The following is a 27,593-nucleotide window of genomic DNA, read 5'->3' on the forward strand; positions in this document are numbered from 1 at the left end:
AGGGGAGGAAATTGAAACACAAGGTTTTGCAAGGGTCAATGTTGAAATTTCAGTAAACAGAAGCAAAGCCAGAAAGCTTCATGGAGAAGCAGGAAAACTTTGAAAGCTACAGGTTAAATATTTACTTACATACTTAAAAAGAAAAGCAAACTTGTACATAATAGAGCTCTGCAATCTTCTTTTTCAGTTCTGCTACATATATGGAAATGCCCACTTTATAGTGTTTGTTAATTTCACAAGAGAAATAAATTTTTCAAACAAAATGGGAGTGCAAGATAATTGGAAGGCAAAGGCAGCAATAAAACATTGAAGAAGTCTGAAAACATGTGAGTCTAGTAGTTTCTCAACCTATGTGTTTCTTGAAAAAAGAAATTAAGCTGTTTTTTTTTTTTTTTTTTTTTTTTAACTTCTGTGTGGCCCTTAATTTTTCTCCTGCAGTGTCAGATCTTGGTAGAAAAAAGCTGCCCACTTCTAGAAAGTTTTTATAGGATGCTAAGTGACTTTTACATAATTCATATAGAAAATGGTTTAAATAAAAGAGTTCATTTTCTTCTTATTTCTCATACTCTCCCTTCATAATGTTTCATATGTACAGAAAGATTTCTGTTCCCTAGTCCAGGACCATCTCCCAATATGCCTGAATTATGTGGTGGCTTTTAAACAGAACAGACACAAAAGGAAATATTTTGATAGTGGTATGCTGGACTTTAAGACAAGAAGACTTGTGTTCTAGTCTCACCCACACTTTTGTGTGATCCTAATCATTAGTCATTTTATTTTTCTGAGGCTTAAGACCTGGGATCATAGGCTTATAGATTTAAAGGGTTTGGAGACCAAATGGTCAGACTGCTTGTTTTACCGAGGAGGAATCTAAGGCCCAAGGAGAGGAAGGGTCTTGCTCACAATCACAGGAGTCCTAAATGGTGGAGCCTGGCCACACACCTGGGTCTCTGCTACTCCACCGGGCTGATTCATCTGCTAACTGATAGACAGACTGCACTCGTGTTTGGGAAGAGAACTCTCACAGATCCAAAGTGGACATTCTTAGATCCCAGATCTTTGCCCCACCTTATACTATTGATGCGATATAAAGTGGTAGTGGAGAGGTGTGAGAATTAAGGTGGGGAATCCTCTCTGGTCCACAGGTCCAACCCCAAAGAATTCCTGAACCCTGAAATCTGAATGGCAGAAAAAGGAAGTTTATTGTTCACTAAGAAGGAGCTCTCTTAGTGGGCAAATAACAAACGAGGAATTTGGCCGAAGTGTGTTTGACAGACCCCTGGTTGTATGGGCAAAATGTTGGCCTGGGGCTGGGAGCTGTCTGGGCTAATCGATAAAGGTCCATCAGGCAGAGATCTCCAATTGAATTGAAGGCTTTTCCCAGACAGAGTCTGGGAACCCCCTGAAGGGGATCTGAGCCATCCCCAAAAAGATCTCAGTTTCAATGGAGGGGGTGTGTGTGATTTGACTAAGATCTCCAATTGAATGAAACCTCATAACTTGGGAAGGGCTTGTCTGAGAAGATATGCCTTTCCCAGGGGAGAGCTTGAGACCCCAATCACCCTTCTTTTACAGATTAAAGGAGACAGTGTCTGAGTTCACCTCCATCAGTATGACCTGGCAAACGGAGCTTTCCTCACTAAGTAGTAGCAGGCACCGTGCCAGGGGATGGAGACAGAAATCAAACAGTGCCTTAAAGGAGTCTGCGATTACGTACATAAAACGTCAAATACACTAATTCCTAAGCTAATAAAGTAGTAAAGCTCGGCATCCACGTCTTTTCCCCCGTTTTTCCCAGCTTTCCTCTCCCTCTTACACTCTGCTAAGGTGTGCGGACAGGGACGGGAGGACACCGGAGGCTCTGACCCCACTCTCAGCCACACGGGGTTGCTGATATTTGGAGCCCACGAGGGCTTCCACGGGGTTGGAGGGCCGTCCTTCGGCTCTAGGACCCAAGAGAGGAAGGTGTCAGGCACCGCCCTCGGACCAAAGAGAAGGACTACCTGGAGCCGAGCTCTCGCGGCCCTTCAACAGTGCCCCCGTTTGGCCAAACACTCAGCAGAAGCAGGTGACCTAGAGCGCAGCCGCAAAGGACAGACATGCGCTACGCCCTCGAGAACGTCTCGCGTGGTGTCGCGGGCTGCGGAGCGGACCTTTCCATTGCCACTCTAGGACACGGTGGAGGTCTGGGCGACTCTGTGGTCTGCGCGAAGACGAGACCACTGAGTAAAGGGAAACGGGGGTTGGGGAAAGAAAGTTGAGGTTGCTAGGGGAAGAGAAAAGTGAAAGATGAAGAGAGGGATTGGTTAAAGCTGAAAAAGGTTTCAATGTATAGGAATCAGGGAGACGGGACAACAATCATGTCACTTGTTAAGTGCTTTAAAGTTTGCAAAGCACTTTGACTCGTCTCATTTGGTGAGCCGGAGATGGTGACAGTTGAACAGGTGGAAAAAGATGCAATTGGTGGAAGGGTGGCAGAGAATGAAAAATAAAGGGAGAAGGAAGAAATAGATGAAGAGGTGGTAAAGAATGAAAAAGACGATTTTTTTTTAAAGGGCCTATTTGTACAAAAAATTTATAGTAGTTCTTTCTGTGAAAGCAAAAACTGGGAAATTGAAGGGATGCCCATAATTTGGGGAGTGGTTGAACAAGTTGTGGGATATGATTCTGATGGAATACAATACAGATACAATAGTTCTATAAGAAATGATGAACGGGATGATTGCAGAAAAACCTGGAAAGGCTTATATGAACTTAATGAAGTAAGCAGAACCAGGAGAATATTATGCACGGTAACAACACTGTATGATGATCAATTATGACAGGCTTAGCTCTTCTCAGCAATAGTGATCCAAGACAATTCCAATAGATTTGGGATAAAAAATGTTATCTGCATCCAAAGAAACTGAATGCAGTTTAAAGCACATTTTTTTTTTACTTTATTATTTTTGGATTTTGTGTTTGGTGTTTTCTTTTGCAACATGGCTAATGTAAATGTTGTCCATAAAAGCAAAAGTGGAAAAACGTTGGTAATTTGCTATTTTCTTTCTCTTTCCTTTGGCCTATAATGAAATTGTTTTAGCAGTGCAGATTACCAGATGAAAAATCCTGATTAAAAAAAAGAATAGCAAAAGTGGAAATGTTTTACAATGACTTGCTTGTGATATTGCTTGCCTTCTCAAGGAGGGGGAAAGAATTTGGAACTCAAAATTTAAAAAAATATATATGAACATTAAAAATTTTTTGTTTACATGTAATTGAAATACAAAGTGAAAAATAAAATCAGATTTAGTATTTTGCCCTGGCCATAGTGATAAAGTTGTGCAAGTGGGATGGGGCCAGGGGCAAACTTGAAAGGATGTATATCAGCGTTGGAAAGGAGGTGGGGTAAGTGGTGGGGAGACAGAGAGTATTAACACTCTCTTCCTGGGAACTGCACTATAAAAAGATGTGGTTTTAGCTACACCCAGAGAAAGAACTCTGGGAGATGACTATGAACCACTACATAGCATTTCCAGTCCCTCTATTTTTGTCCACCTGTATTTTTGAATTCCTTCTCAGGTTAATTCTACATTATTTCAAAGTCCGATTCTTCTTGTGTAGCAAAATAACTATGGATATGTATACATATATCATATTTAACATATACTTTAATATATTTAACATGTATTGGTCTACCTGCCATCTGGGGGAGGGGGAAGGGGGAAGGAGGGGAGAAGTTGGAACAAAAGGTTTTGCAATTGTCAATGCTGGAAAATTACCCATGCATATATCTTGTAAACAAAAAGCTATGATAAAAAAAAAAAAAAAAAATGTGGTTTTCCTATATGCAATCTGAAGACAATACAATGTAAATAGAATTTGAAGAGAATTCCCTGACTGAATCTTTTATTACCTAAAGGTGAAGTCACCAATGAATGGGTAAAACTGACTGGTTGGCTGCAATTTGGAATTATGCTAAGAAAGTGATTCAGTTGTTCCTTGAACCCAAAGATCTCACTATTAGGCATATATCTCAAGTAGATCAATGATAAAAAGATCCTATATTCACTAAAATATTTATAAGCAGAACTTAATGCATTAACAAACAAGTAGCAATAAAACAAGTTGCCCCTCCGGGGAATGGCTAACCAAATTGTGGGACATGAATATATTACTGAAATGTAAGGAATTATGAATTTGACAGAGTATGAAAAAATATGTGAACTGATGTAAAGTAGAGAAGAACCAGAAAAACAATGTAAACAAAAACAAAAATGTGTATGGAAACATTAAAAAAAAAATTGAAGGGTATAAAGAATGCCCTAATGAGATTTGAAATTACACCTCTTTTTCTTCTGTATAGAGATGGGGAAGTATGGATACTGGATGTTATGTTTAGCGTTGGACTTCTTTAATGTGTCCATTACTTTTGTGGAACTTTTTTTTTTTTTTTTTTTTTTTTACCATTTTGAAAAATTATTTGCAGTAAGGAATGAAATTGGAGAATGCAGAGTATAAAAATTATTTGCAATTAAGGAATGGGACTGGGGAATGTAGAGAAAGGGACCTATTGGAAAATTGTGATAATAAAAACATATGAATATAATTTTAAAATATTGTTTGCCTGACTTAGTTCAGGCCTCTTGGAATTCTATATCTTGGAGACACCATCACTTAGCTTCCCATTCTCTCTTAGCTTCCCAGATCCGGAAACTATATTTTACTATTCCTCTCAGGAGTAAACAGGGCTGGGTAAATTGCCTCTCATTAACCAAGCTAATAAGAATATGACATTGTAAAAACAACAATTTGGAAAGATTTCACTCTGATAGATGTAAGAAGCAACCACGATTCCAGAGAATCAATAATGTACTCCATGCTTAAATAAGTGGTAGTGGATTTAAGGTACAAAATGAGATATATTTTCTGGATATTGCCCATGTAGTAATTTATTTTGCTTAACCATGCATATTTGTTTTAAGGGTTTTATTTTTTTCTTCTTTTTTTCCCCCCAATGAGGGGAGATGGGGAAATATTTTTAATTAAAAAAAAAAAAAAAAAAAAAAAAAAAGATGTGAGCTGCCCATGAACATGAATTGTCTAAATGTAGATTGGGGAAAGTAATAAGACAAATATCTCTGGAATCTGATCCATCCCTCTCCAACAGAGATTTTGACATCTGCCTGCACATGAGCAGGAAGTAGACACCTCTCTGATAGCTGTTTTCTGGAGAGGTGGTACTGGATTAGAATTATATCTATCTGCCCCCTGAAATTTTCTGATTTACGAAAAATTTGTTGTTGTTGAAAAGTAATAACGCCACTAACTTTCCTGATCACCATCCCTAAAAGGGGGATCACTGAAGATTACTTTTTTCAGGCTTGACTCCTTCCCATTAGAATGCTAATTACACAAAAACCCATGACATATAATGATTACAGTAAACCCATTTATCCAAATAGAGAGCAAACCAAAATCAGGATTATATAGAGTAAAATATAACAAAAAATACACAAGTGAATGAGCTCTTTAGATGAGAGCCATTTGAGACTTTGATCAACCAAGAGAGCAATCTATCTTACCCAAAAGGAAGTGCACTGAAGTCTCGAAGGAGACAACCTGACAATTAATCATGTCAAGGAACCAACTTCTTGCATGTCTACAAGAGACAACTTCACATTCTTCTCCCTGGAGTTGGTTCCAAAGAGAGCTTAGAACCACCTGCACCTGTCTCAAAAGAACAACTAAGAAGAACATCTTTCCTCTATGAAGCTTATGAGCCAATTCATATAGTCAGTCATGTCTTGTCTGCTTCTCTCCAACACATTAGTAGTCATGCCTGGGCTTGACACCCAAGTTAAAAGTATAACTGTCAGAAGGAAGCCTACTTAGGAAACTAAAATGTTTGCTTATTAAATCTTGGCAAAGAAAATTACATGATTTGGAGGTTAGGGTTAACTACATGATTTGGGGGCCATTATCTTTGGGTTAATAGTCTGATACACCATTACTGATTGCTAAGACTATTCACAGCAGATTCATTAATTCCCAACCCAAGAGTGATAGATAAAAGCAAACTTTAAGTTTACTGCTGACTAATGATTTATGTGGAATCATCTTGGTTTCAGCGGGAAATCATCTCCATGTTATACTGTGGTTTAGGTTGTTCTTGGAAAAATTTTCCAGTACTTAGTGTTAACCAGATCTATTAGCTCCTTTATAATGACAACATAATGGTCCTTTAGGTTTCCTCTTCTTTGGCTTCAGGGAATTAATTTTACATCAAAAGTTATGAGTTCAATCACAATCTCTCCAAATCCCTCAATTAGAAAAATCTCTAAAATTTAGGCACAGGCCTAAATTTACATTTAGATTTATTGCTAGTTAATTCCTGGCCTACTGGGGTTGAAGCAAAGCTCAATTTACAAGAAATATATGATGACAAAAAAGCAGACTATGGCATAATGACTATACAGGCACTGCGAAGGAAATTTGAGGGAAGATACAACCTGATCCCCACCCACACTGCACATCTTTGCTAGTGAGGAAGGTTTTGCCATATGGGCTGTATCTACTTTCAAGCTGATTTAGTGTTCATGGCTCTTCCTGACTCTTGGTTATATTGAAAAAGTCTTTTTCTTAAACCTATTGTTCTCTGTCCACTGACATTGCATGAGGTACAAACTTCCTCTCACCTCACTACCTCATTCACAAGGTTTCATTCCATTTTGAAACTTGAGGGTTAAAAAAAATAAAATTATCACTTGAAAATTTCTTGATCACTTTTAGAGGGCTTCTTTCCTATATGAATACTGTTTAATAAGCTTTTCATGTACTGGAAGATTTTACTATAACTTTTACATTAAGAGTGGTTTTTCTTTTGCTGCTCCATTTAAATTCTTGTTTAATAAGATCCAAGGAGCTCGTGAAAGTTTTCCTTATTAAATACATAATACAGTATTTTTTCTGTATTGTCTGCCTGGGGACTTAATTCTTTTTGTAGATTAACAAATTAGCATTAATGAATTGTTTTGTAGATTAATAAATTAGATTCATTACATTTCAAAGTTTTTCTCTGACTTAAGTTCTTTGACAGCTAATAAAGTTACATTAATATGGTAAGTCTACGCCTTGCTCACATTAAGAGGGTTTCTCCATCATGACCTTTCTAAAAGGTTATTTGATCTTCAATATGTTGTAAGCTCTGATTTCCTCAAATATATTATTTCCTTCCCTTCCTGCATGTATACTTCAATGTATAAGGAGACCCAATTTCTCTCTCAAAATCTTTATGGGGCTTTCTTTTCTTTTGAGAGAATTGTTTGAGAAATAATAGTAAGGCCTAAGCTCATTCTCAAGGCCTTCCTTCCCACATTTTGGTTTTTCTCCAAATGCATTCTTTGATGCTTCATAGGTCTCAAGGACCCCTGAAGGTTTTCATACACTTATTATTATACACTTATTACCTACATGAATATTGCTATTTTTAATAAGATCTAGATATCCCTTAGAGCCTTACCCATATGTTACAATTATAAGGTTTTTTTCCCATGAGTTCTCTGATGGCTAATTCGAAAAGCTTTCCCACATTTCTTATACCCATAGGGTTTTGCTCCTGTATGAATTCTCTGATGTTTACTAAGGTCTGAGTTCCCCCTGAAGGCTTTCCCACATTTATTACATGCATACGGTTTTTCTCCAGTGTGAATTCTTTGATGTTCAATAAGGTCTGAGTGCCCCCTAAAACTTTTACCACATTCGTTACAATGAAAGGGTTTTTCTCCTGTATGAATTCTCTGGTGGCTAATAAGGCCTGAACTGACCCGAAAGGCTTTCCCACATTCATTACATTCATATGGTTTTTCTCCTGTATGAATTCTCAAGTGTTTAACAAAATCTGAATTCACCCTGAAGGCTTTTCCACACTGCCTACATTCATAGGGTTTAGCTCCAGTATGAATGCTCTGATGCTTAATAAGGTCTGACTGTGCCCTGAAGCCTTTACCACATATGTTACATGTATATGGTTTTTCTCCTGTATGAATCCGATGGTGGCAAATAAGGCCCGATCTAATCCTGAAAGCTTTACCACATTCCTTACATTGATAGGGTTTTTCCCCAGTATGAATTCTCCTATGTTTAGAAAGGTCTGAGTGTCCCCGGAAGGCTTTCCCACATTTACTGCATCTATAAGGTTTCTCTCCACTATGAATTCTCTGGTGTTCAATAAGACTTGATTTTCTACTGATGGTTTTGCCACATTCGTTACATTCATAAGGTTTCTCACCACTATGAATCCTCTGATGCTCAATAAGGCTTGAGTTCCTGTTGAAGGCTTTCCCACACTCATTACATTTATAGGGTTTCTCTCCACTGTGAATTCTCTGATGCTCAAGAAGGCTTGAGTTCCTACTAAAAGCTTTCCCACATTCATGACACTCATGGGGTTTCTCTCCACTATGAATTTTCTGATGTTCAAGAAGGCTTGAGTTCCTGCTGAAGGATTTCCCACATGTATCACATTCATGATTTTGTCCTCCCTTGGGCTTACTCTGCTCTCTCATAAATTCTGAACTCTGCCTGAAGTAGTGGTGAAATGAATCACATATCTTAGATTTCTCTCGTACAGCATATTTCCGTTGTGTAACGGAGTTAGAACCAATGTCATCCATACTGCATTCATGTCCCCCTGTTACTTTAAGGTCACTACTATAAATATCAGTCACCTGTTTGAAATCTGTTTCTTGGAAAAGAGGGCATCTTGGTTCTTTCTTCAGTGTGTTTACAGGATATTGATCTAATCTAGTCTCGATGTCAGAATTTTCTTCAATGTTATGGCAAATGGCCCTTGGAAGTTTTGCTAATAAAAATCTTGGTGCTTTGCCTTCTTCAGCAATGTCTTGATTTGGAATTGACACTTTATTCTCAGACCCATAATCTGAAATGATACAAAGAAGACAGAAAATTCACTATTCTTTTGAGGGGAGAAAAAAAAAAAACAAACGAGGTTATCTGAAATAAGGGACAAGATCATTGAATGAAGTAATAGTTAAGGGGCCTATAAGGTTTTGACTGTAGTCCATTGGAAGAAGTCAGTAGTGTTAAGAGTAGAGGGTGGAATGGGGTGTGTGCTTTTATTAGAATAGGGAATAACCAGTGAGAAAACTCTAACAAATGCAAAGCATCAACAACTATTTAATTTATAGTCTTAGAATTGCCTAGTGTACTCAGAGGTTAAAGTGGCTCATCTAGAATCACAGAGCTAATGTGTTAAAAGTAACATTTGAACTCAAGGTTTCATTAATCTGAAGCCAGCTCTCTATCCACTATACCATGCTGCATTCCTTATAATCACCCAAACCAAATAAGTTAAGGACAAGGTCATAGTTACGTAAAGAATGAGAATAAAACAAACATGCCACAGAATAAAAATATTCAGGAATGAATAAAAAGGATAAAATAAACCCAAAGGATGAAGAAGAGTCTTGTGATTGACAGGAAGGTGAGGTTAAAATGGATACAAGAAGTAAAAAAGGGCGGGAAAGGGAAAAGAGAAGGTGAGTGGTTGAAAATGAGATCTGAAGGACTGTGGGAATAATATCCAACAGAAGTACAAAGACATAACCCTGAACATGGATAAGGGGAAATTAAAGCAGCAACTGTTTTCTTCCATGAGAAGCTGCTGATGTAGCTGAAAGAGCACGGGGATTTGGTGTTAAATAGACCTGGTTTCAAATCCTGGCATTCGCACTTATTAAGTGACTCTGGGTAAGTCACTTTATGGTCCAAATATTGCTTTGGCTTAGAAAGGGTGTGAATAGCCCCTCGTAGACATCTGGGTCATGATGATATAAAAAAGTAACTCTGGAATCTAAAACCAAAGAGGTCATAGGATCATAGAATTTGTGGTATCAAAATACATGGGCAGGCTAAAGTGGTACTGGGGATTCCTCTTTGTTCAAAAAATTAAGACTATCCCTAACTTAATTCAGTAATTCTTATCCCTCTCAACTCCCATAGATGTTTATGTTGTTCCTTCACTCACCAAAACGAATCACTCGAATCTTCTTTCTGGGTAGAAATGGTACACATGGTATTTCCCCTCGCTCCAGCTGAGAGATTAGGTTGGGTTTGGAAACTGAATATCCTGATCATGAGAAAGGCAGCTAGTTAGATATTTGATTTTAGGTTAGAAAGCCATGGCAGAGCTCAACCACAGATAGATTCCCACTGATATTACCCCCCTTGTTTTCATGTTGTCTTCCCCATTAGAATGTGAGCTCTTTGAGAATAGACTGTCTTATTTTCAGGTGAAGACATTGAAACTATTTGTAGTCATATGAAAAGATGCTCTAAATCACTATTGATCAGAGAAATGCAAATTAAGACAACTCTGAGATTCCACTATACACCTCTCAGATTAGCTAAAATGACAGGAAAAGATAGTGACAAATGTTGAATAAGATGTGGGAAAAAATGGGGCACTGATACATTGTTGGTGGAACTGGGAACTGATCCAGCCATTCTGGAGAGCAATTTGGAGCTATGCAAAAGGTTATCAAACTGTGCATACCCTTTGACCCAACAGGATTGCTACTGGGCTTATATCCCAAAGAGATCTTAAAGGAGGGAAAGGGACCTGTATGTGCCAAAATGTTCGTGGCAGCCCTTTTTGTAGTGGCCAGAAACTGGAAGCAGAATGGATGCCCATCAATTGGAGAATGGCCGAATAAGTTATGCTATATGAATGTGATGGAATATTGTTCTGTAAGAAACAACCAGCAGGATGATTTCAGAGAGACCTGGAGAGACTTACATGAACTGATTCTAAGTGAAATGAGCAGGACCAGGAGATCACTATACACAGCAACAAGATTGTACAATGATCAATTCTCATGGAAGTGACTCTCTTCAACAACAAGATGATTCAAACCAGTTCCAATTGTTCAGTGATGAAGAGAGCCATCTGCACCCAGAGAGAGGACAGTGGGGACTGGGTGTGGATCACAACATAGTATTCTCACTCTCTCTGTTGTTATTTGGGAATTGATGATATTTCTGTGACTGTGACTGTGACTGTGACATCTCCTCTGAGCTTTGTGAACTTGAAAACTAAACTTCATCTTTTTAAAGAAATTTCTCTGTAGAAATCTCCTAATGTTGGAGTGGCAATGATGTGTTCGTTTTCTATATTGTGATGGTGGCAATTAAATGACATGACTAAATCATGAAGTTGGATTGTGGCAGAGCTGGAATTAGAAGCTGGGTCTCCTAACACCTAAACCAGTGCTTTTTTCATTCATTGGATGCCATTGCAATCCAGCTTCAATGACCATCTCTCTACTGAAACTGTCAGCAGACATTTATCAATCATTTTTTATGTTCTAGACATACTATATATGAATATATCCACTTTTATCTCTGTCTATTTATACATTATGAGGATATAAGGCCTGAACTGACCCGAAAGGCTTTCCCACATTCATTACATTCATTTGAATGTATAGTGTATAGAGCAGTGGGCCTGAAATCAGGAGGACCCGAGTTCAAAACTGACCTCAGACACTTAACTAGCTGTGTTTCCCTTAATCTACTAGAGAAGAAAATAGAAAACCATTCCAATATCTTTGCCAAGAAAACATCACAAAGAATGTTAGTGTGATATTGTCCACTGGGTCATGAAAAGTTGAATATTACTGAATGACATATACATGTACATATATATATATATATATTTGTATAATGTTTATATTGTTATGTGTATACACATACATGCATGTATGTATGAACAAGTTCTATAAGTTGTCCATCTAATTTCATGTCATCATTTGGCCACTAAGACTTCCTTTACTAGGATTTTCTGATGCAGATGCTTAGCTCAAACCCTTGATGTGGTTATGGATCTTATCTGAGAAGCTGTGAAATATTCTAGAGCCTAAATGTGTAGAAAAGTTGCAGTCTGTGGAGGGAGATCCATACAAATAAAGTCATAGATTTGCCAAAGAACCACATTATTAAGTTTTTTAAATGGTTCTAATTTCTATAACATTTATAGGTCCATATCAGACAGGGCAACTAACACATTTTCTTTTTTTCTTTTTTTAATTTAATAGTTTTTACTTACCAGATATATGCATCGGTAATTTTACAACATTGACAATTTAATTGCCAAACCTTTTGTTCCAATTTTCCCCTCCCCCCCTCCAGATGGCAGGTTGACCAATACATGTTAAATATGTTAAAGTATAAATTAAATACAATATATGTATACATGTCCAAACAATAACTAACACATTTTCTTAAAACCCTCTCTGGATAACACTGCCCAAACACAATACACATTGTTGTTGTTGAGTCACTTCAATCCTGCCAGACCCTTTGTGACTCCATTTGGGGTTTTCTTGGTAGAGATACTGGAGTGGTTTGCCATTTCCTTCTCCAGTTCATTTGACTGAGGAGGAAACTAAGGCAAACAGGATGAAGTGATTTGCCCAGGGTCACACAAATAGGAAGTGTCTGAGGTCAAATTTGAACTCAGCAAAATGAGTCTACCTGGCATCAGGTCTGGTACTTTATCCAGAACCTGTTAGCTTCCTTAGAGCACATAGTAAGCACTTAATAAATGCCTATTGATTGATTACAGAATTTTTCACATTATGTTATTAACAAATGAACAATCTAAAAATCAGTCTTCCCTGAGTGCGACTGGAGGGACTACTTACCTAGTAAATGTACATTCCCATAATTCTCCAGCATCACGTCCCTATAAAGTCTCTTCTGTGAGGGATCCAGTAGAGCCCATTCCTCCTCTGTGAGATATATGGCCACATCCTCAAATGTCACCAGCTCCTGAAATCAGCAGAACAGAGGTGAGGTCTCTCAACTTTTCATGACTAACTAGGGCAGGGAATATACGAAAGAAAAGAGGGATAGAAGATAGAGTGGATATCATACTTAATTAGCTGTCAGGGAACCCTAGTTCCAATGCTTAGCTTAAAATATAAATAAGCAAATTCTATAGATTGCTCACCTCACTATATGTCACCTCATCACTCCTAGCTGCTACCAACAGGCATCTTTAAGCAGAAGACCCCTGAGAGTGGTCCTGTTTCTAGGTCAACCCTTCCAGCAAGTACCAACCAAAAGACCTTCACAGGGCAGGCAGGACAGAAGGTGCCCTGAGAGACTGGAGGCAATATGAGCCAGACAGGCTTAAACCACCACTAGCACCTTGACCACTATCTTCCTTCAGATTCTGATGGAGACACTCCAGAGCCTTATATTCAAGAGTCCAAGGAATAGCAATGCTTACAGTGGGCCAGTATTCAGTTATCATTGTAGGAAGCAATCCTCTGTGAAGATGCAGCCTGGTCACTGCTCCTGTAGGTGCTACAGTTACTGAACACCCAGCAAGGAAAGTTCTTATTGTCAGTCCTTGGCACTGTCAAATGGTTTCACATCTGAAACTGACAGGATTTTATCCACAGAAATTATATTGGAAGTATTCCTGTCTACTTTGCCACTGTACCCAAAAGACCATGGCATCTTTGCATCTGACACTGCCAAATGTAAGCTGAGTTCCTTCAGAGTAAGGATTGTCTTACTTTTCTATTTGAATCTCCAATACTCAACAGGAATGGTCACATGTATTCACATTTGTACTATCTGAAGTTTAAAAATTATGTAAAATATGGTAATTGATTCCAGGCCAATGGAAACATGCAGAGTAAATTTAAATCATGCAATCACCTTGGGGAATTCATTATTCACATTAATCAGGACCCGGTTGTAGTAAATACTTTTCTTCATACATTAATTATCTCCACCCATAAAATGAAAATAATGATAGCAGTCAACATCCATCATCTAGCATGTCCTAATGGTTAGAGGTGGGGTTCTGGTTGGTTCTTAAGAGGGTACTTCTCTGGGAAAGAGATTTTGAAGATAAATTCGGCTGGTAGTCATAAAAATTTCTGAACACTAGAGGGAGCCACAACTCACCTGGGATCTGGCTGTCAGGAGAGCACCTGTCATCACCTGGTCTCCTTTGCTTCCTGGAAGTTGGAGCTAAAGAAAATGCACAATAATGAGTAGTATCAACCTTGCCCAATAACCTCAGCCCTCCTCCCTCAATTATTAAAATCTATTTAAACTGATTATGTGGCTCATTACAATGATACACAATTATAGCCCTCATTACTGCTTGACATTCCCTTTACTCTTCCTCATGCATTCTCATTCCCCAAAGCAACCAACCATTTTGATATTTTTTTCTCTTCCCTTTCACACTTAAGCATGCTACCACTTCTTACAGTTCTGATTCATTCAGAAGACTGAGACCATCTGATCTGAGGTCCCTTAACTTCCCTCCTTTCTTTAATCAAGTTCATAGCCCATTCTGTTCTTGGACAGACGTATCCATCACTAAGGCTAACCCCTCACATGCCCACTCTTGCCTTTTCTGGGATCCCCTTCCTCCTGGATCTTTAATCTTTCCTTTTTCATCCACTTAAAACACATCTGTCTGGTTTACTCTAAAAGCCTGCTACCAAACTACTATTCCACTTGGCCATTCTGTTTCCTTCACTGTCAAGCTTCTTGAAAAATTGACAACCTAATGCTTCAACTTCTCCACTACCTGTTCTCAATTCAAGTTATTGTGATTAGATTTTAGTACCTACTACTGATTAACTTGTTCTCAGAGACTATACAAATGCAAAGGTTTGCTTTCCAGTTCTCATTCTCCCTGACATTTTAATATGACAATGTCAATCATCTCCCTACTAATGTTCTCTCCTCCTTAGTATTACATACGTACACTTAGGGTATCTTCCTAGCTAATTGTTTCTCAGTCTTTCCCACTGATTCCTGTCATCTTAACCCCATAATGTTGCTATTTCTCAAGGTTCTATCTATGAATTCTAAACATACTCTTTCATTTACTCCCAGACCTCTCTTCTGAGTTTCAATTTTATATCTACAACTATGGATGGGGCAGAGAGGGTTTCAAATCAACATTTCTAAAACCAGGCTTATTCTTCTGACATCACTAGCTTAGTGGCACTACCATTTTACCCATAAACCCGTTCAAAACCATGGAGTTCTTCTCTTTGGCTCTCTCATAGCCAATTTTAGCAAACTTCATTATCTTCAATATCTCCAGAAATTATCTTGGGTCTTTCTATTTCCATATTCTGGTATAGACACTCATTAACCAAAACTACTGTAATGCTGCCTTACATGTATTTCTGCCACCAGTTTCCTCTTCTTCAATTTATGTGAGCCTAAAGTTGACTTGACCCTTGACCATGTTGACATGTCAGTATGAGACAAAGAATAGGTAGTCATCATAAAAGGTTCAAGCTTTAGAGACCAGTTAAATCACAGAAGCATCTAGTTCCTCAACTTTTCCACTATTTTACCTCCTTACTCAGTACTGCTCACTCTTCCCTCACAAATCTCAGCTCTCTCAACTACTTTCTGTCTCAGCCTCTTCTTTTTATTCCTTTGAATAAACATTGATTTAGGATTGATGGGATAGATTCCATTCCCAACCTCCTTTTCCAGAGACTGCCTCCCCTTGGACTCAGTGCTTCTCTAGTCACTGGCAAGTGGAAGTTAATGGATTAATGGTTCTTGTCCATCCATGATGCTATGACAGTTGGAAAGAGGCTGCACCAAGAGATCTATTACACATTTCATGGCACCGTTAATTGCTCTGAACTAATGGCAATCAGAGGACTAGAATCACCTGGACTGTTTTGATAACTGACAGAAATCCTTAGCGTTCTTGATCCAGTGAAAATCATTTATAGACCTTCTCATCTAGAGATCCTAGAATCTAGGATCTAAACTAACTTCATTCTGTTCTGCCTAGTCAGACTACTTAGGAGTCTGAAAGGTCAACCCCTGTTCTATCACAGAAAAGAACCCTCGGTTAGGCAGTTTGGGGAATTCAAACTTCAGAAGAAACTCCAGAGCTCAATTCTACACCTTACTCATCAGTTCAACCTGCCTCTTAAAGCAAAAATTACTAAGAGATTCACCAGCAAGGGTGTTATAGTCTGGAAAAATCCTCTGCTGTTTGTATCACACCCTCTTTCCATCCAAAAAGGTATCTACATCCTAGGGATCTTTGTTGCCTACTTGCTACCACTCATACTCCTGCCCTGTAACACCATTTAACTGGTAATCTGTATCTGGAAGGTCTGTTTCCCAGCTAACAATTTGCTGTGACCTTAGACTTGGGAAACCACCAGCCCTAATTGATCCAGCTGGCATCACTCTCTGCAAACCCCAATATTGCTTTCTCTGAGCTTCCTCCATTTATGAACATAGAAACAGCAGTCTCAGCAAGATCTTGGTACTATAGGATGTCAGTTCTTTTATGGATTCCCTCCCTCCTGCCACAGGTTGAAAAGCACCTTATTCAGCCCTGGTTTGTGTCCCTTCCTAGTCTCACTTTGTAGTTATTAGTCCCCAGGTCATGTGGGGAGGAGGAGAAAAGAGAAAGAGGGAGAGAGGGGCAAAGAGAGACAGAAAGGAAAGGAGACGGGACAGAGAAAAGATAAGAGATACAGAGATAAGGAGAAGAGAAAGCTGTGAGTCAGAGAGACATAGAACGAGCCATAGAGAGAGCCAGACAGACATAGAGAGAGCATGTATGAGCATGGGGTAGGACAGAGTGGGGAATCACTTAGCTATTCCAGTATCATTGTCCTGTTGTCCCTAATTCTCTCTCCATGATTCCTTGGAGTCACAAGTTCTTCAGAATTCACTAGCTTAGCTGATATTTTCACGAGGCCCCGTTAGTATGTGGAACTCCAAAAGACAAGGAATGATGGAAGATGACATCAGCTTCTTTGGAACCCCAGAGCAGGATTTCCATGGCTTTCCAAACTCTGGGTTCATGCCTGTTTGTGAAATTGTCCAGGCAATTGTGACCATCAACCTACCTGGTTTTATTCAGCAATTTGAGTGCTGAATCATGTCTTTGATTGTAGCCAAAGTTTTAAGAAACTCTGCAATTTTCTTTCATCCCATTCCCTAGGAATCAGCTATATGTGTGCACAGCAGGCATTTTATTTTGATTGATAAGTGGGCATTGGTTCACCTTGAAGGAATGCCACATTCATTCAATAGCTCTCAGCTTCTTAGGAGAAGGTAGTATGTCTTAAAAAATCTGTTCCCCAGTACTAGTTGTCATGCTGAACTGGTCTGAGCTGTCCTTGAGCACCCAGGCTAGTACCTGCTACTTGCTAATTGAAGAATTGGCAATTCAAGGAGGAAGTGGTGGGGCAACAGAAGTGATATCACCTGTTATTAGTGGCACTACCTTATACATGTCTCAGATATAGATTTTTTAATAAAGTTGTCTCTCCCATTAGAATTCAAACTCCTTGAGGGTAAAACTAGTTTTGCCTTCCTTTGTTTTTCCAGATATATTTCAAGTGTGTTCTTGGCACAGAGCAAGCACTTAATGTTTATGCTTTCAAGTTCCAAAGCACTTTATATACATTATCTCATTCGAACCTCAGTGAATAGAGTACAACACTGTAGTACTTAGAGGTCCCACAGGTATTCTTTTGCCTACTTTGAGCGAGGTGAGATTTGAACAGGAAACTTCGCCCATGGTCATCTAGCTCATTTCAAAGATAAAATTTGAATCCAAGCCCTCCTGATTCTATGGCACAATGATGGTAGAGAATTCATATAGATCTATCCAAACTGAAGACTACTACTAGGCCGGCTTTCAGCATAATCTTCATGTAGTCAAACAGGTGAATACTGTACCCTTCGGGAGCACCTTATTAATGGCAACCAGTTCTATCCTCCTATAAAATCCACACCAACTTAGCTGCCAAGAAATTGGCAGAAAGTAGGCTTAGCTCTTTTCTGAATCACTCAGACAGTAAGGCTTTTGGTCTATTCTCACGCCTCAGCTACATTCATGTTCCACAAATCTTGTTAGGTTGCTCACTTAACCTCTCTGGGTCTCAGCTTTGTTACCTGGAAAAATAGGGAGGATTGAGGTGATCTCCAAGATTTTTTTTGATCCTAGGATAAGTTAACGACAAAGCAATCACAATGGGTGAGCAGGATGAATATATTCTTCAATATAACTGCAACTCACTGAGGCACTGGGCATCTCCTCCAGTAACTGACAAAGAGGAGCTTACATTGGAGAACATGGAAGCTCTAATGAACACAGCCTGAAATTAATAGGAGTCTTTCCCTTAATCTACACTCTCAAGATCTTAGATGTTTGAGAAAAGAGTTCAATTCTAAGGTTTTCATGGCCTGGCTAGGTCAGGAGGAGGCATGGTAGATCATGGTGGCACCAGCGCAGGATGGGCTTGGGGACTGTATGTAACAAAAAAGGATGGATTTTGGAAAGACAGCAAGGGAAAAAAGCAGCTTCCTGACATTTACTTGCCTTCCTAATCTGATACTGGTCTTCCTAGTCTGAACATTTCCTCCTGCAACCCAAAAGTATTCAGAAGAATCCCACGTCTTTCTTATTTAATATCCTTTACAGCAGTCAATCTTATGATCCTTAAAATAGTAGTGCTCCAAAGAACTTGCTGACACCAAACAGGCTGTAATCCAGAAGATTACCAGCCTTCATACCAGGAAAAACCAGGTATTTAACTGCTATCATGTACAAAGTATAATGATAAGGTCAAGTTTAGATAAGGAGTAGTTCCCTTCCATCTAGGAGGAACTTAAGGGGTCATAAGACAGCTACAACTATAACGTATTACAGATTTTTTAAATAGTCCTTGTATGGTCTGGAGCTGACAAGGGAGGTTCAGGAAAGACTACTGGAAGGAACCATTTGGGCTGGGAAGGAGATCAACAAACAAATATGGTAGGGAAGAACAGGCCAAGCATAGAGAAGTCTAAACAAAAACATGGAAATGTGCAATCAGTACATATTTGGGTGGTAGACAAGGTTGGAAAGGATACGATATGCCAAATCATGAAGAGATTTAAGTTATGGTCAGTTTGAACTTGTCTTAAAGCAATAGGAAATCACTTGGGATTTTCAAACAAGGGAGTTTATGACCAGATCTGCCATCATTCCAGCAGCATGAAGGAAAGACGATGGAGAAGTAGACTACTGCAATGGTCTTGATGACCTGAATTAGGGCAATAGCCTAAAAGCTAGCTCATCTCTTATCATACAGATGTCTCCTGCCATTCTTCCTTCTCTGTCTTATATAACATGACCCTTTTCCTTCCCAATACAATCTATGTGCAGATGATCCCATCCCATCTCATGTTTTCCAGAAGACTGTCCCCTCTATTAGTCTCACTTCATTTTCTCTACTACCTACAAATATGCCCATGTCTCCCTTGTCCTCAAAGTATCTCTCATAATTCATTAATCTCCACTATCATTCCATATCTTCTTCCTTTTATGGTTTAACTTTTTGAAACATTGCATAAAGGTACCTCACTTTCCTTTCCTCTTTAATTTTCTACAATCTGTCTCCTCAACTCATCATTCGACCTAAATCGCTCTATGCAGTTATTAACAATCTCTTAAGTGCCAAATCTAATCTTTTCTCCATCCTCATCCTTCTTCATCTCTGCAGCCTTCCACACTGTACACCAACCATCTTTTCTTTGATTATCTCTTCTCTTTAAAGGCAGCTAGGTGGCGCAGTAGACACAGCATCAAGCCTGGAATCAGGAAGACTCTGAGTTCAATTTTGGCCTCAGACACTTCCTAGCTGTGTGACTCTTGGCAAGTTACTTCACCCTATGTGCCTCTGTTTCCTTGTCTGTAAAATGAGCTGGAGAAGGAAATGGCAAATTACTCCAATATCTTTGGAAAAAACTCCCAGAAAAGCCCAAAAGAGATCATAAAGAATCAGCTGCAACTGAAATGACTCAACAAATCTTTTGTTTTCCTGACACTATTTTGGCTTTCTTCCTTTCTAACCTGCTTCTTCTGTGTCTATTGCTGGATCCAGTAAAGGTGGCTGTCCTATAGAGCTCAGGCTGGGCTGTCTTTTTCTCCCTATCTATATATAAACTTAAGCACTTCGTTTATCTAGACTAATGCAAAGAGCCTCTAGTTGGCCACTGTCTCAAGTTTCTCCCCATTTCAATTATCCAATTCTAACTCAGGTGTCAAACTGATCTTTCTGAAGTGAAGATCTGACCACATTATCTCTCCTCTCATCCCTCACTCAATAAACTCCAGTGGCTCCTTACCATCATCTTGAGGATCAAATATAAAATTTGAACAGCATTAAAAGCTCTTCATAACCAAGATTCCCACTCACCATCACCTGTCTTCTTACACCCTACATCCCACTGTGATTCATTGGCCTCTTTACTGTAGTTTGAATAAGACCCTCCTCTTGGCTCTAAGTATTTTCACTGTCCCACTTGCCTGAAATGCTTACCTTAGCCACCTTTGTATCCTGGCTTTCTTGAAGTCCCAGCTGAAATGCCACCTTCTATAGGAAGCCTTTCCAGATCTCCCTTATTTGTAATATCTTCCTTGTGCTGAGTAACTCTAATTTATCTTGTATATACCTTGTTTACACAGTTCTCTGCTTGTCTCCTTTAATAGACCATAAGCTTCTTTAGAGCGGTCACTATTTTCTGCCTTTCTTTGCATGCCATAGTGCTAGACAGAGCGCTTGGCCATGTTTAAAAATCTACACTGGTTTCCTAGTGAGTCAAGGTCAAACTCCTTTGCCAGACATTTAAGGTTCCCCTCCTGATCCCCCTGCTTAACACCCATACACAAAATGACTCTACTCCCATGCAAAACTGGCTCATGCTATTTGCATAAAGGAATGAATACTAACCCTAGAAAATGAGATTATAAATACCTTTAAATTCCAGGAGTTTGTATCTACTAAGATACTTAGTCTTCAAAGTATCTCCCGGGAACCCCTGGGGGTCCATGAAGTAAAAAAAAAAAAAAAAAAAAGTTTCATAAATATCAAGAAATTTTAAGGTCTATTAACAGTTAACCCACAAAAACTACAAGTTTTTAGGGATCCTTGAAAAAATTTAACAGTTTAAAGGAATATTGAACTCCAAGTTAGAGAACCACTGACACAGTCCAGCAGCCTCCTAATTAAATTGTCTCTCCAGTCACTCAACACTAGACTATTGACTAGCCATTCTAAAGATCACAGCCAAAGAAATTTTCCTTAAGCAGAGCCAACTCCAATGGTTTCCTATTATCTCTAAAATAACAAACTCACCCATTTAGCTGTTCAAGTCATACATAATACGGCTCTAACTCTTCTAACCTCATGGGACATTAGCGACCACTGTGTAAGTTCTCTGTTCTTCTGTGCTGACCAGTCCCCAAGTCTAGGATGTGTCTCTGTTCTAGTTCTTCTATTCATTTAAGATGAAGCTCAGGAATCATATCTGGTACGAAGTTTTTTCTGATCTCCACTTTACTAGTGCCCTTACTCTGAAACTACATTGTACTTAAATTTTTGGTATACACACATTTATCAACTTTATATTTGTGCTGAATTACTGTGTGTACTTGATTCATATTTGTCTTTCCAATTAGAGGAAGCTTGAAAGGAATTAGCAGATAGGGAGTGAATGAGATAAAGGGGTTAATGTACAGACAAGCTAATCTGCTTTAGATTATGGAAGGGAATCAAAACTGTACTTAGAGGCAGACTTAATAAAGACTGGTTACCTCTTCAAGAAATATAAAATGAACAAAGGTGGGGGAATGAGTAATGAAAGAACCCATTAAATTCATTCATGTCCAATTTCTTTCTTTTTTTTCCCTCAGGCTGGGGTTAAGTGACTTGCCCAAGGTCACATTATCTAGGAAGTGTTAAGTGTCTGAGACCACATTTGAACTCTGGTCCTCAGGGCTGGTGCTCTATCCACTGCGCCACCTAGCTCATGTCCAATTTCTTGACTAGTTTTCAGACACTAGAGCAAGTGTCAAAAGTGAGACAAGTCTCTCCTATATATAAGATCTCATTAGATCCTACTACCCCCAATATGTACCATAGCTCTCCCTTTCTCAAAATCCCTTAAAAACAAAACCAAACCAAACCAAACCTAAAGACTACTGCAAACTTGCCTCCATTTCTTCTCATTTTTGAACCTCTTAAAATGAGTTTCACTACCTCCCCCCACACTTTTTCCTCTCTGGATTGTTACAACTGTTTTACCTTATTTCTCTTCGTACATGACTGTTCCTTTGGAGTCTTCTTTGCTGCATCATTACCTGTGTTGTGGCCCCCAAGCTAGCTGCTGACTCCTGACCCTCTTCACTCTCACTTGATGTCTGCAACTCCCCTGAATTCAAAAGCACTATGCAAATAACTCCCAGATGTCTCTACAAAATTACTAATGATTTAATCATAAAACCTAATGGTATCTTCCATCTTATGTACCCTCTTCTCCTGAGATTTTGGGGACACTATTGTCTTTTGGTTTTCTTCCTGTCTGCCAATTCTTCTGATTTTTTTGGGTAGATCTCCATCCAGGTCACACCTAACAAATATGAGCATCCTCCAGTGTTCTATTGTGGACCCTCTACTTGTATACTAATTACCAAAGATAATCTCAACTGCACCCAGATTCAATTATTTCTATGTAGATGATCCTCAGTAGTCTTAACTTTCTCCCTGACCTTAAGTCTCACTTGAAGTGATTATCCTCCAGCCACAAAAAAAGTGAGCAAAATTGAAAACTTTCCTCAAAACCCCTCCACTCTTCCTAACTACCGTATTGAAAGCATCATTACCCTACCAGTCACCCAGGCTCACAATGAAGGCATCATCCAAAATTATTCTTCACTCCCCATTTTCAATGTTTGCCAAATCCTATCAATTTCATAACATCTCTCACACCTGTCTCCTCCTCTCCTGACACTGGTGACCTATGATGGATTTGCTATCTCAACGCTCTCCTTATTTCAATACTCTACTATTCGCCTTTCAAACTGATCTCCCTTAAAAAGTATGTCTCTTTTCTCCTATTCACTGAGCTCTAATGGCTTTTTACCTTCAAGAATGAAAACCATGTTCAATTTTTTATAGCCCACCCCCAACTCTTCTAAAATCTTTATTTCCAAGCAAGCCTCATTTTCACTCACAGGTTTGGGGTAGTCTCCCAGCTTATTTCCATTTTATGGCTTCCCTGACTTTCAAATTCCAACTAAAATCCCATCTTCAAAAAAGCCTTTCATGATCTCCCTAACCTGACTACTTCCAATTAATTTTGTATATTATTCATTTGTACAGTTGTTTGCATGTCAGTTCCTCCATTAAACTATAAGCATCTAATAGTGACTATTTTTAGTCTGCTTTAATACATCAAGTATTTAGAAGTCTATCACATAGTAAGTATTGACACAAATATCCAGCCTTGATATCCTTCCTGAGCGTCAGTCTCGTATAAAACAGTGTATATTTCAAACAAGATATACTGTAAGTATCTCAAAAAGAACTTGTTTGAAATAGAACTCATTATCTTCCATCCCCCCTCCCCATACACTCTTCCAAATTTTCTTATTTCTGTTGAGGACCCCACCATCCTTTCAAGCACTCATGCTAATACCTCCCTGGAACAACTCTCACAAGTGCTCTTTTACTATCTACCATTCAAATTTAGGGTCTCACCCCTCTTTATTTTAACTCCGGCTACAATAGCTTCTTTATTCGTTCCCTTATCTCTTCTTTCCCCAAGCCAAACAATCAGGACGAAGCTATCAAAGTGATTTTCCATTTCCATAGTGGCAATCTAAAGTGGGCTTGCTGTAGGTTGTGCTCCCTTTAAGAAACTAATCCTTTCAGATAGATTACTTTCTGATTCCCTGCCCCTCCTAGAAGATGCATTATCAATTCAAGAAGTTAGGACCTTTGATTCACAAATCTTGGTCAAAAGCACCCTTTTGAATTCCAAATAGGAGATCCAGGCTCTCACAACCCCCACCCAGATCTGAGCCAACTTGGTATTCCACCCACAGGCCCCCTTTAGCTAAATCTCTCATTATACAAGAGCCAAACTGGAGCTCTCTCTTCTAAGAGATTCCAGACATGGCAGCTTTATGCCTGGCATGCCAAGGATCTCTGCCCACTGGAACACTAGTTCCGGTGCCCTCTTATCTCTACCTTTACCTTTTACTAACTAGACTTTAACCTTGCTTCCAAACCCCAAAATAAACCTCTTTTATCAATCTAAGTTTTCGGGTCTGTAAATTCCTTTACAAGGGACTCTGTTACCACCACTAGACCTCATTTAACTCTGTATCCTTGAACAAAACCGAAAGAGGTTGCAGGGGAGCTCTATTTGACTCCTTATACCCGGAACCTGGCACTAGACCTCAATTAAACCCCAATTCTAGACCTCATCAGGCAGGCCATCCACTTGCTCAATAAACTCCTGTGGCTCCTTATTATTTGTTGCGATAAAACACACATCTATCCTTTAGGTTTGTTTTAATTTAAAAAAAAAAAAAAAAACACCTAAAATATTAATAAAAATAAATTATCCCTGTCATCCTTTAAGACTCTAGTCATATGGCGCGTTTCAGTCCCATTTCAACTCCCCCACCTCCACACTACTATTTACTTTGCAATTTTTGTTCTACATACATAGTGTAATCTCCTTAGAATGTAATCTCCTTGAGGCCAGGCACTCGATCATTATTTGTAAACACTTTACTAAGTTCCTAGCATATAGTAGGCAAACACAATTTCCTTTCAATTTTTTCTTTATATCCCCAGCATAGTAGATGGTCCAGCTGAAAAGTCAAAGGAAATCCTCATTTCTATTCAGTGAGAATGTTTTCTAATTTGTCTCCTGATGTACCTCATATAATTCATATTTAAGCCCAGGGAGATGACATCACTTGCCCAACTTCATAAAATAGGAGATTTAAATTTTATAGCTAGAAGGGTTCTTAGAGATCCTATACTTGTATTCTACACTTTTCATTTCCCACGAAGAGACCTAGCAATATTAGGTCACAAAGGTACTGCAGTAGTGAAAGAAAAGTCCTCTGATTGGTATCCAATACTCTTTTCACTGCTCCATACTGTCTCCTGAATGAAGGACACTCAATATGAAGCACTCAAATGAGCTTTGGTTTGAGTTCTAAACCCTGGAGAGATATTTACCGGCTAAGGCACAAATACTGCACTGTTGTCAAAATAATTCTCCCTTCCCATTTCAAGCCCATTCAAACTTCTTTTATAAGCAGCCATGAAAAGCACATGATGCAGATTATATTTGAAGTGATGATCATTGAGGTAGTGGTTTTACTACTACTTTTCCACTGAGGTAATCAGTTAGCTAAGAAAGTACTTATGAATAATCCCTGCCACTACAAGAAAATCCCTTAAAGGAATCAACTGCTCTAATCTCTGAAATATGATCCCTCCCTTTGCTAAGAACCTAGGCTTAATGGTCTAGCTAGATTATCACTTTATAGTACAACAGTGACGATGCACCCATACCTACATTGTATGTACACATTTATAGCCATATATATAAAAATACATCTAGGTTACTTAGGGTTAACTGTCTTTTCCTATTACTGAGCAGAACAGAAGGGAATCATATCCTCTCCTCCCAACCCCAGCAAGAAAAATCTTGAATATTTTTGTTCTTGTCTTCCTAGAGAGCTTTTTCTTCTAACTCAAGTGCAGGAACCAATAGTATGTGGTGTTGTTTCACAGATACAGGATAAAATTGGCAGGTTTGGTGTCCAACCTCATTTGTTCCAAGTTGCTATATAGATCCCTGAAGCAGGAAAAGTGATGGGAGCTTGCTCATGGGATGGTAGAACCAAAATTTTTGCTTGCTTATAAGGAAAGAATAATTCCCTTTCCACCTCCCTCAATTCAGGCTGCTGGGAACTTCAAATATCTGCATCCCAACTCTTTGCAATTGCATTGTGCCACCCTATCTGAAACACAGCACAAGGGCTGAAAGGGGTTCTTGGGCCAATATTAGGAGTTATTCTTCATGCTAATCTGAAACCTAAGATGAATTCACTGCATCCCATAATTTCATCAATAAATATGGCTTGAATACATGACCTTTGTGTGTGGGTTTCATTTTCATTTTGCTAACATAACTGCTAAACTTAAAGCAAGTAATGGGCAAACTTGTAAAAAAAAAAAAAAAAAAAAAAAAAAAAAAAAAAAAACAGCCAAGGAGTTAGCCAAACTCCACTCTTTCTTTCCTTCCTTCCCCTTCAACCAAATACACTACTAAAAAGTTCCCAAAGCAGAGGCAACAAACAAAATCTTGTCTCCCCATCAATTACTGGCCTAGAGACCCTGGGAAGTAAGGGAAACTGGAGAAATGTGTCAGAAATGGGAATCTTCCCTATACACAAAAGGCAATGGTGGGAAGCCATCTTTTGATGCTGCTGTATCTCACGAACTGATCTGAGGACGTTGGAGCTTACGTGGCACAGATGGTTGTCGTGAGACTCGTTCTACAGACCTGGAGCAGGACACAGTCTTCCTTCTAGAAGCACCTGGAAAAAAATCCTCAGTACCTCTGTCTTTGACCTCTCATCAGAGGCCCCAGCTGATGGAAAAAAATACCTTCCAATTAGTTACATTATGTTATATGACTAGGGGTCGGAGGGCCCTGTCATTCATATTTTTGGTGTCATGGAAAACTTACCACATAAACCATCCATTAAAGGGCATTTGCAAGAAGATCAACTCTTTACACAATGTCCAAAATTAAGTTTCTAAGCCCTAAAGCAACTAACATTGGGAGAAGGGTATTTTTTTTCAACCATAGGGAATCAATTCATTTTTCATTTTTATCTAAAAAAACACTGTCAGCTGCAACAACCTTTCTTAGGAGGGAAAATCCATAAATCAATTTCAAATGAGACCCAGCTCTGGATCCACCTCTTCATTGAAACACAGTCCTTCAGGAGATTCATAGTGAGCCAAAGATAACCAAGAGAGAAGGAAGGCTTTCTGGTGTTCTTGAACTTAAATATTTAGGGAAACACTATACATGCTGATTCATTTAATGCCAGAACCACTTCCCTCCAATTTCATTCCCACCTGCCCCAATAATAATGTATAAGACAAGAAGAAAATGCCTAGATGGGGTGCTTCAAACCTCCATAAACAAGGAGCCCCATGGTTGTTCTCCTCTCTCAAGTAGTTTTAAATTAATTCATTTAGATCTTGAAGACCCATATGATAAGAGGATCTCTGCATCCATCATTTTTCTATCTTAAAGAATATATAAGAACATACAAAGGAAAAAAAAATTGATCAATATGAGACTCATTTTCCTGATGCTACCCAAACTCACTCTTTACTGATTGCTGAGAACAAGAGATTATCAATCATACAAAAGAATATATGGATAGAAGTGAGTTCTCTTCTCAATTCCCCTATCTCCAAGAAAGTCCTAAGACACGTCATGTTATTTATTAGTCAAAAAACTAGTACCAATTTTTTTTTTTGGTCGCATTGAATGAATGTGAACAAATCTTTTTTATTTATTCATGCATGTTTTTGAATATAGTTACACCGACAACAACATCCCTTTCAGTGGGAAATATCTTCTAGTTAGAAAAAAGTAGTGGAACTTTTCCAGTAAGCAAT

General features: G+C 38.8%; 1 protein-coding gene across 1 annotated transcript; it reads right to left on the reverse strand.

The window, feature by feature from the left end:
* Positions 1 to 4,409: 4,409 nt before the first annotated feature.
* LOC141549131 (uncharacterized) lies at positions 4,410 to 26,126 on the reverse strand. The gene is made up of 4 exons (XM_074278487.1): positions 13,984 to 26,126; positions 12,705 to 12,831; positions 10,028 to 10,129; positions 4,410 to 8,920 (listed from the first exon to the last, which is right to left on the reverse strand). The coding sequence occupies exons 1-4, from the start codon at positions 14,014 to 14,016 to the stop codon at positions 7,515 to 7,517; spliced, it is 1,668 nt and encodes a 555-aa protein (XP_074134588.1). The 5' UTR covers positions 14,017 to 26,126; the 3' UTR covers positions 4,410 to 7,514.
* Positions 26,127 to 27,593: the final 1,467 nt, after the last annotated feature.

Source organism: Sminthopsis crassicaudata, chromosome X, assembly GCF_048593235.1.
Source record: "Sminthopsis crassicaudata isolate SCR6 chromosome X, ASM4859323v1, whole genome shotgun sequence".
NCBI lineage: Eukaryota > Metazoa > Chordata > Mammalia > Dasyuromorphia > Dasyuridae > Sminthopsis > Sminthopsis crassicaudata.

Bases quoted from the DNA above. Each gene is read 5' to 3' on its own strand.
- LOC141549131 (XM_074278487.1), bottom strand. From the start codon at position 14,016: ATGACAGGTGCTCTCCTGACAGCCAGATCCCAG. The intron at 10,130-12,704 runs GTAAGTAGTCCC...TCTCATGATCAG, and splicing joins TGGGAATGTACATTTACTAG to GATATTCAGTTTCCAAACCC. The intron at 8,921-10,027 runs GTGAGTGAAGGA...GTATCATTTCAG, and splicing joins GATTCGAGTGATTCGTTTTG to ATTATGGGTCTGAGAATAAA.